Source organism: Cynocephalus volans, chromosome 10 (assembly GCF_027409185.1).
Source record: "Cynocephalus volans isolate mCynVol1 chromosome 10, mCynVol1.pri, whole genome shotgun sequence".
Classification (NCBI taxonomy): Eukaryota; Metazoa; Chordata; class Mammalia; order Dermoptera; family Cynocephalidae; genus Cynocephalus; species Cynocephalus volans.
This window is the reverse complement of record NC_084469.1, coordinates 7,536,285-7,546,449: the sequence shown is the minus strand read 5'-3', so window position 1 is coordinate 7,546,449 and position 10,165 is coordinate 7,536,285. Positions and strand designations below refer to the sequence as shown.

The following is a 10,165-nucleotide window of genomic DNA, read 5'->3' as shown; positions in this document are numbered from 1 at the left end:
CAAGGGTTAAGATCCCCTTACCTGTCATCTTTTTAAAAAAAACAAAAAAACAAAACAAAAAACAAAAAGCAGATTAATCTCTTGGCCAGACTCCATGTCCCTTCTAGTCACTAAATCTAATGCCCCAAGGTGTTTCTCCAGCTTCTTAGGAAAGAGCCAAACCCCAGGGCTCAGCTGCTCCCCATCTTTCAGACCCACCCAGGCTCTGGAGCCCAAGCAGTGGGGAGCCTACCAGCTGCCCCCTCAGCACAGCACTGCCCCCTCATCCTGGCCCTTTTCTCTCCAAGCTCAGGAAATAACCCTTGGAAGATGGTGGCCTTGAAGACCTTCTCCCTGCTGCTGGTGTTCCTGTTCCTGGCAGTGGGGCTAGCAGACAAGGAAGAGGGTCACTCCAGGTAGAGGTGATGGGAAAGGAGGGGTCAGCGGCAGGGGAAAGGGCTGGGGGACAACCAGGTTCTGGACTTGTTTCAAGGGGGAGGGTGGAAAGGCAGGGATTCCAGGATAGGAGGAAAGAAGCTCCAGGGGAAACTTGCCAGCAGCGTGAGTGCAGAGCCAGGACAGAATCAGAGAGCACTGTGCTTTAAGAGGCTAACAAAGAAGGGTAAAGTCAGTCTCCATAAAACCTGGAGAATAGATTGTAAAACTCCTCTTTGGATCCTGTCTGGAGTCACAGCTGAAAAGAAAAGAAAAGAAAAGAACCAGGGTGTTTATTATGAGCTACTGTTGCAGTGGGAGAGACTGTGGTTAGATCTCTGGAAGGACTTTTCAGAGGTTAAGTGCCTGAAGAATATGGCAGAACCTCCCTTCCTAATGAAGGCCTTATCCCTTCGTTGATGCGTGCTTTCAATCAAATTTTATCGTGGGCCTCCTGTGTACCAGACACAGGGGATATAAGTGAACGATGGTGCACATATACTTCTTGTCCTCATGGAGCACCTAGACCAAGGGGGAAACAGACAAAGCCCTCCTTAGGCATGTTGCAAAGTATCGTGAGTACTGTGAGGAAAAGCAGAGAGCAGGACCAGTGAGTACAGCAGGAAGCTCGGATTGTGTTTTGAGGACCAGGAAAGACTTGTCTGAGTACAGAGTTGGGCTTTCTCAGATGTAAGGACAAACCACGTGCCCACGTAAATTTGGCATATGTAAGTTTGTAAATTTGAGGCACAGCTGTCAGAGACACATACAAGGAGGGACGGCGTCACGTGGATGTTAAGAACAGAGACCTGTGCCCAGAGTGCCTGGGGATAAACCTGGATTTGCCTCCTATGCTGTGTGGTACATTAATCTGCCCCTTAATTTCCTCATTCACGAAATGAGGATATGGATAGGATCAACCTTGCAGGGGTGTTGTGCACATGAAATGATTTTATGAATTGGAGAGCTTAGAGTACTTGAGTCAGAATAAGTGCTTTTATATGAGTTCACTGTTATTATTATTGAATGTGGACCAAAGTACTGAATCAGGACAGACCAGGGAAAAAGGAGTAAAGGAGGGAATATGTGATTCAGTCCTTTGGGATGGGGGGGACCCCAGATCCCTCTTTGCCCAGAACCCAGAGCCACACACACTGAGGATGCAGAAAGTGGGCCCTTGAGGAGAGGATAAAATCCTAGGGCTTGATGAATTGAAGCAGGCTGTCTCCATAAAAACTGACTCCCAAGAAACAAGCTGGTTTCTTCTGAAATCACTGCCTCCTGTTAGTGACAATCACTTATCCTGGCATTGTGACTTTTCCCCCTCCCTGCCCCTTCTCTGGCATCCTGGTTTCTCTCTCTCTCCCCTCGTTGCTCCTCAGATCCTATGCTAAGGTCAGCGGCCCCCGACCTCTAGGCCCAAGGTACGCAGAGGGGACTTTCATCAGTGACTACAGTATTGCCATGGACAAGATCCGCCAGCAAGACTTTGTGAACTGGCTGCTGGCCCAGAAGGGGAAGAAGAATGAGTGAGTCCTTGGTCCACCCCTCCTGTTCCACGTGCCCCAGCTCTACCTTCCTACGTTCAGACCAGGCAGCAACACGTGGCCACACAGGCCATGCAATGTACAACTCCTGGTGGCGCCTTTCACTAGGCGAGGATGGAGTGTCAGACATGGTGGCCCTGGCCAGGACACTGACTCAGGCACAGACCCGTCTGGGGGCAGGATGAGGTCTATTCTCCAATCCTTTACTTCTAAGTGGAGGAGAAGGGAAAATGTGTGGGAGCTCAGAGAGGATCCCCAGGTGGCTGAGGACGAAGGCAGGAGAAGCTGAGCTGCTTCCAAAGACTGTTTGGTGGTCACTGCTTCAGACTTTGGAAACAGGATCAAGTCGTCATCCTTCTCTTCTCTACTCCAAGCCTCTTTCCCTGCCCTTGCTGTTTGGTCAGCAGGTAGATTCTGAAAAGCTGTTCACTGAAGGCAAGCAGTGGGGAGGTTGCGTGGAGAAAGAGGTGCCCTCCGCTCCCAGGGTTGAGGCACCAAAAGATTCAAGCATCCCTGGGCTGGAGACCGTCTGCCATCTCCCCCAGCCGACTGCTCCCTCATCTTTGTCTTACCAGCTGGAAACACAACATCACCCAGAGAGAGGCCCAGGCCCTAGAGCTGGCCAGTCAATCTAAAAGGAATGAGGAGGCAGCGGGGCAGCAGAGGTGAGTCAGTCCACAGGGAAGGAACGGAGCAGAGCTCCTGACCCGCCCCCACCTCATTGTTCCCTCTCCCAGACTCCAGAGCAGGCTCAGGGCCTGTGATAAGCATCCCCTTCCTCTCAGAGTTCAAAGAGAGGTCTTCATGGAGCAAACTCCTGGAGGTCAGCCCAAGCTCCAGGGGGAAGCCATGGAGGAAAAGTGGAGGGGTCCTTGGAAGGGTTTCTGAGCCAGGGTTTCTAAGATTTTTTTCAAATTTTTTCAATTTTTTTTTTTGTGTGTGGCTGGCTGGTACAGGAATTGAACCCTGGACCTGGGTGTTATCAGCATTACACTCTACCCTACCCACTCAGCTAACTGGCCGGCCCAAATTTTCCATTTTTAATTTTTTAAAAAAATATTGATGACTTAGTGTGCAGACAGATTCACTGAGTCAAGGAGAGTGGTGGGAAAGGAGAGACCTCAGGATCTGGCCTCCTCACTTCTCCCCGCCAAACTTCAGGAAGGCTCCTTGTGAAATGGGGGGATTCTCCAAGGCCAGTTCCCTGATATCAGTTACCCTCTCTGTGAGGAAAGCGAGGAGCCTTAGGGGTTTTGGAAAGCATTCTGGGATACCTTTAGAGGTGGATGGGTGGAGGGCTGGCCCGTGGCTCACTTTGGAGAGAGTGGTGATGATAACACCAAGGCCACGGGTTTGGATCCCTATATAGGGATGGCCGGTTAGCTCACTTGGGAGAGCGTGGTGCTGACAACACCAAATCAAGGGTTAAGATCCCCTTACCGGTCATCTTAAAAATAAATAAATAAATAAATAAAGAGGTGGATGGTTGGGATGTCTCACACCAGAATTCTTTAGCTTTGTTTGTATTGAAGAGCCCATATTCCCCAGGCAGGCAGAGCTAAGTGGAGCTGGCTACAGAAAGGTGGCTACACATCTCAAAGCTGAGATAACTGAGAGGCAGCTGTGTTGGCTCCCTCCCCACATCTGCGGCTGCCCCTCAGGGTCCCAGGCTCTCTCTGGGTGAGGCCCAGGCTAAAATGGTCTGCTAGAAGCTATCTCTTTTGCAGCTCCCCACCCAAGATCCCCAGTGATGAAGATTTGCTAAGGGATTTGCTGATTCAAGAGCTGCTGGCCTGGGTGGTGGATCAGACAGAGCTCTGCAGGCTCAGGTGAGAGAGTTTGGAGGCTTTGGGCATATTGCACATTGGTTATAAGCTTGACATTCGGGGTCAGGTCTGGAATCAGACCTTTGACCCAACACATGTTGGCAAGCTACTTAGGCTTTCTGAACTAATTAAAACATTTCATGGGATTATTGTGAGGGTTAAATAAGAATGGAGTTGAAGAGCTGAGGGCCACATCTGAGGATTAATAAAAGCTCGGTAATGTTAGCAGCTATTATTACGACTTGGACTTCCTCTCAACTTCCCCCAGTTGAGATGCTGCTTGCACCTCCCCTGCCGACCCGAGCTAAGCTGCCCATTCTTTTCTCAGCTTCCCCTCTGTACCCTTGGACCAGGGCACCTTGCCAGTGATGGGAACCTCTATACCTAGAGGCATGTTGCCTTTCTCTGTAGTCACTGCTGGTCTCGAGGGTCTTCTTCAATCTATCTATTATGTCTGAGAGTGAGGGAATAAATATTATGGAGAGACCCATCCACCTAAAGAGTGAGACAGGACTCTCATTCAAGATGCAGACGCTGAGACACAGAAACCAAAATGCATTCAGACTTTGATACTGGGAAGCTAGGCAGGGACTGAGGGAGCAAATCTGGGACAGGTACCTGTAAGAGGGTAAGAAGGGAGAGAGGAATGTGCCCAGACCAATGGAGAAGAGAGTATGAGAAAACCTCTGTAGGAAGGTGGGGAACAGTCTCTGTGCTTTTGTGAATTATTGTGATTACTTATCATTAAAAAGGTGATTTGGAGGTAGGAGTGGTTGGACTCTGGCTGGGTGCCAGGAGAAAATAGCCTGGCTGATTCCATGTCAATAATGCCCCTCCTCCCACCTTCCTTTCCTTTCCCCCCTCTCCCTAGGTCTCGGTGACTCTGACCAAACCCAGCTCAGGAGTGGACTCTGCCCTTCGCTTACTCAGTTCCTGCCTCAGCCCCACTCCAGAGCACCCAAGAGAAACCAAACCAATAAAGTTTAAGCTGAAATAAGTCAATGTGCCCATTGTGAAAACTTATTTACATGCCTACTGAGCACTAACAGGGCATGTTATGTTTGTCTGTGAGTATCTCTGTGTGTGCTCGTGCTACCCAACGAAAAGGAAACGCGGTTCTCACCAGCATCTGTTAATTCATCTATTCACACTGCAAACACTTACGTGTTTGCTAATGGATGCTTCACACTGGGAGGGACTGAGCTAAACCCTGCACATGCAGCAATGAAGGAAACAGGCATAGTCCTTGCCCCTGAGGAGCTGCAAGTCGAGTGATGGAGACAGGTCTTCATCTTCAAACACACGAGCACTTTCACAATCACACAGTGAGCCAAGACATGTGACAAAAGACTGAGGTGCTATGAGAGAGGGCAGACAAGCCTATCTAGATGGAGTGGGGTGGTGGTGGTGGTGTCAGGAAAGCCCCTCTGAGAAAATGACATCTAAGCTGAGTGAGATTTGAAGGATAAAATGGCCAGATGAAGAATGAATGGAAGGCTTAGTAAATATGAACCAGTGTTATTATTTATTACACAGCAAAATGGGCAACGGGGAGAAAAGCACGTGAGGAGGCTGGGAAGGTGTGCAGAAGCAGGGCCTTTCAGGCCACGTTAAAGACCGTGGATCTTTTTCCCTCAGTACAAACTTAAAGTTCCTGAAGGATATTTTCCCCCTTGGCAGTTGGTGGGTATGGGAGGGGATCCAAACCTTTGACTTCGGTGTTATAACATGGTGCTCTAACCAGCTAAGAACGAGCCAGCCCAAGATCTCAAAGGATTTCAAACAGGGGCATGTCAGAGAGGATCTATTTGCATTCCAAAACAATCACTCTGAAGATGGTGAAGATTGTATCGAGATGAACGGGCATGAAAGTGGAAGAGGAAGACCAGTTAAGAGGCTCTTGCAGGTTTCCGGGAAAGAGATGATGGAGGCTTGGTCCAGGGACATGGTAGTGGGGGTAACGGGATGTGGGCAAACTCGGTTTGTCCAAAAGCTGATACCTTTATCCTCAGTGGTCAAAGCCTCCCCCACTTCATTCTGCTGCCATCTCCCAATGCCCTCCACTCACAGAGGACAGGGCTGTCTCCTTTCCCCCTTAGCTTGGGTCATCTTTGCCTGGGTCACTCTCCCCTCTCCTCTGGATCTAGTCCCATTTTAGCAGACTCTGGAGTCAAACACATCTACATTCAAATCACTTCATAGGTCTCGGACTTAGCAAGTTGCTTTCTCTCTCCAAGTCTCAGTTTCCTGTTTCCTGTCTGTAAAAAGATGATTTTTTAAAAAGTACCTACCTCAAAGATTTGGAGTCAATATTAGGAAAATGACTGGGAGGGGTGTGGAGATAGGTCGGAGGATACAGAGTAACAGATGTGCAGAATGAACAAGTCTAGAGATCTAAAGGACAAGATGAGGACTATTGGTGATAAAATTGTTACTGTATTTACAGATCCCCACACTGGCCAGCCACACACATACACACAAATTGTTCTGTACTTGAGATTCAGGCTAAATGAGTAGATTATAGCAGCTCTCACCATGAAAACAAAATCAAGGGTAATTAAGTGAGAGGAGGGATATGTTAATTTGCTTCACTATAGTAACGTTTTTACTATCTATATGTATCACACAACATCATGTTTATACCTTAAATATACACAGTGGGGGCTGTCCGATTAGCTCAGTTGGTCAGAATGTGCTGACAATACCAAGGTCCAAGGTTCAATCCCTGAACAGCCACACACACGATAAAATGTATGCACACACAAACAATAAAATGTATTTTTTAAAAAAAGATAATGCCTGGCAAAAAGTAAGTGGTCAATAAAAGTTAACTTTAGTTATTATTGTTTTTTTTTTTTTTTTCTTTTTGTGCTGTTAAAAAAACAAGGGCTTTAGTTTAAAATCAGGGAGTCAGGGCTGGCCAGCCAGTTAGCTCAGATGGTTACAGCATGGTGCTGATAACACCATGGTCCAGAGTTTGATCCCTGTACCAGCCAGCCACAAAAAAAAAAAAAAAAAAAAAAAAAAAAACCCATAAAAAATCCCCAAAAGTAGTGGAGTGGTGAACTGGATTGGCTGAAGGGGTGGGCCAGTACCCTAAATCAGCAAAGTGGGGAGGGTACAAATGATGGGAGGGGTGGAGACTGTGGAAATGGAAGAGACTTCTATTTAGAATTTAGAACTTAATGAGGGTACTTCAAAAAGTTTGTGGAAAAATAGAATTAAAGATATTATGCATATTTCCAGGAACTTTTCTGAAGACCCCTCTTAGAATGCTAGCCTAAAGGCATTCTGCTGACCAAACAATAACAACTGAATTCTGCCTGAGGGCTGCCAATTTGCAATCTCTGGACTCCAATTGACTTTGACCGTTTCTTCCAGCTCTGACATTTTTAGTTTCCTCTAAACTCCTGAAGCTCTTGGAGTCTGTACCACAGAATTTAGAACACGCCTTTGCTCAGGGGATATAATTTAGTGATTTTCCATAATAGAACTGATTGTCTTGGGGAGCAGTTGGATTTACATTTCTGGGGTCTTGGATGTCTGTGTGTGTGTGTGTGGTGGGGGGTGTCATTGAATCAAAAAGGGTTAGTTTTTCTCCATTTGTACAACGTTCTTACCATGGGCCAGGCATTGTACAAAGCATTTTGTAAACACCATCTGTTCATTTTTTTTTTTTTAATCATGGTGATCTCACTTAAAGCCCCATCACAACCCTTTAAGATAATGATAACATATAATAATAACTATTAACCATGCTCTGCTCTGCCTCCACGAGGTAGGAAATTAAAAGTCCATGCTTTTAGCCACCCTGCCACAAGGCCAGTGAGTCGCTTAGAGCAAGTGAGGTTATCTGTGATGATGAGCATTCAGTGGTGTGCTGGAGGAGAGCACTTGGAGAGTTATTAAATTGTCAGGAATTTTGTGAGTATGTATGAAACCATTGGTTACCTGAAATTGGCCATGGTCTGAGTATTTACACCATAGACATTGGCAGATGCTTCAAATCAGAGTTTCTCCCTCCCAACCTGGAGATGTGATTATTAAACATTTACCAACATATCACTGATCCTCATATTTTCTCTAAAATGATAAAAGGGAACAAATGTTTCTGAATAACGGGATGAGCACATATGCTTGAGTGTGTCTATGAGTGTGGCTATTGAGTGCCAATGTGGGAGTGTGTGTGCATTTGGGGGCATGAATAGTTTGATCTGAAGTCATGAGTGTGAGTGAGGGGATCAGTGTGTATACCTTAAAGCATCATATGCAGTGTGAGTCAAAGAATAAGGGAGGAAGCAGGTGTGTCTACATGGAGTCAGTAAGTTGCTAAGGGACCAAGTTTGTGCGTGGTGGTGATGAGGATATAAGGTCAGTGTATGTATATGAGAGGCCAATGTGTTTTTTGCATAAAGGGGTGGGTAGGTATATTGGAGGTCAGTATAAAAGGGTGTTTGAAAAGGCTGCTATGTGTTGGAGGAGACAAATCTATGTCTGAGGAAGTAAGTTTATGTCTAAGGGGGTTTATGCTGAGTATAGTGTCTGAGGATGTGTGTGTGACAGAGTGAATCTGAAGGAATGGCTACAAAGAACTGAACGATTATTCTAGCCTTGGTCCTTGCTTCCGTTAAAATTAGATTTGGCTTCAAATATCAGAAAAACACAAAAACCAGTGGCTTTACCAAGATAGAACATTGTTTCTATTTCTCGTAAACACCCAGAGGGAGGCAGCCCAGGGCTGGTGTGATAGCTCTGCTCCACAAAATCCTCAGGGATCCAGGCTCCCTGGCCTCATCATTCTACCATCCCTAAAGGTCCAAAATGGCAGCTACATGTCTTGCCACCAGTCTCTGCTTCCATCCTCTTTTTACCCTTTTACTCAGAACCTCTCTGATAACATTATTCACATTCATGACTTAACTGTGCTGATTCCAGATCTGTAGCCCAGCCCAGCTCTTGCTGTAGAACTTCATACCAGTATATCCAAATGCCAATTGACCATACTTTTAACATATTCAGAAAGTCTTCATTATTTCCCCAACTTCCTGTTCATCCTATTACCCCAATCTCTGAATGGCCGCATCCTGTTGTCCCAGCTGGAAAATTGAGCAACCTCTTACTTTCCCCACCTCTGCTGACCCCATCGATCAGTTTTACCACTCCACCTTGTGTATGTGTGTTTGGCTGGCAGGTAAAGGGATTCAACTCTTAACCCTGGTGTTATCAGCAGCACACTCAAACCAACTGAGCTAACTAGCCAGCCCACTCTACTTCCTTAATATCTCCTGGATCTGTTCCGCACTCTCTATCCTCACTGCCACCATCTAGCCCTCATCATACCTAGTCTGAATTATCACAACTGACTTTAATTAAGCCCAGGTTGCCACTAGAGTAATTTTTCTTTCTTTCTTTCTTTTCTTTTCTTTCTTTCTTTTTTTTTGTTATTTCGTTATTTGGAGTAGTTTTTCTAAAACAAAAATTTGATCTTATTACTCCCTGACTTGAGTCCATTATTAGCTCTTTGTTAGACTCAATAATGCCATCAAAATCTCCTGTGGAGCTTTCTAAACACACAAATGACTGATTCCATCCCAGACAATGAATAACAGTCATAACTGACATTTATTATGTGCCAGGCATTGCACTAAATGCTTTATTACATATTTTCTCACTTAATCCTCACAACTTCACAAGTAGGTATTATTCTATTTCACAACTGTGGATAGTGAAACACAAGAGGTTAAGGAATTTGCCGGAAGTTACTAGACTATATGTAGTGGAACTGAGCTATGGAGCCAGGCATTCTGCCCCCAAAGATAAAGTTCTTTTGTGTGTGTGTGTGTGCCTGGCCGGTATGAGGATCCGAACCCGTAGATCCTAGTGCTACAGGGCTGTACTCTAACCAACTGAACTAACGGGCCATCCCCAAAGCTAAAGTCCCTAAGTGTTATGGCCCTCCCAAGTCAGAATCTCTGCATGTGATTCCAACAGATAAGCTCCGTTAGAGTAGAATGGATTCTGCCTTAAGTTCTATATGAAATCCTCGATGGCCACAACAACGCCCGGCACTCAGCAGGTGGCCCATGAGCATTTGTTGACCCCCAGGCGATGGAATGGCAGTCGCGGGATGCCCGGGGCCCGAGGCACCCACGTGGGCGGGACGAGCAGGGCCCCACAACAGCGGCCCAGGCTCCGCGTCCCCGCGCCTGTCGGCGAGGGTCTGGACCGCGCGCAGTCCCCGCGCCTCCCCCGCCGCCGGGCTTTCAGGGACTTGGCCACTAGAGAAAGGCGGGGCCGCGGCAGCCGTGGCCGCGAGAGACCCTCAGCCCGCGGCAGGAAGTGGGGGGCGTGGCTTCCGGCGCGTGCAGATGACGTAGT

General features: G+C 46.9%; 1 protein-coding gene and 1 non-coding gene across 2 annotated transcripts; both read left to right on the top strand.

Annotated features, from left to right (window-relative positions):
* The first annotated feature begins 309 nt into the window (after positions 1-309).
* On the top strand, positions 310-3,794 carry GIP (gastric inhibitory polypeptide). The gene is made up of 4 exons (XM_063109003.1): positions 310-395; positions 1,773-1,943; positions 2,537-2,626; positions 3,689-3,794. The coding sequence occupies exons 1-4, from the start codon at positions 310-312 to the stop codon at positions 3,792-3,794; spliced, it is 453 nt and encodes a 150-aa protein (XP_062965073.1).
* On the top strand, positions 561-675 carry LOC134389858 (small nucleolar RNA SNORA26). Its single transcript, XR_010024815.1, has one exon. It is a non-coding gene; the product is annotated as a small nucleolar RNA SNORA26 (small nucleolar RNA).
* Positions 3,795-10,165: the final 6,371 nt, after the last annotated feature.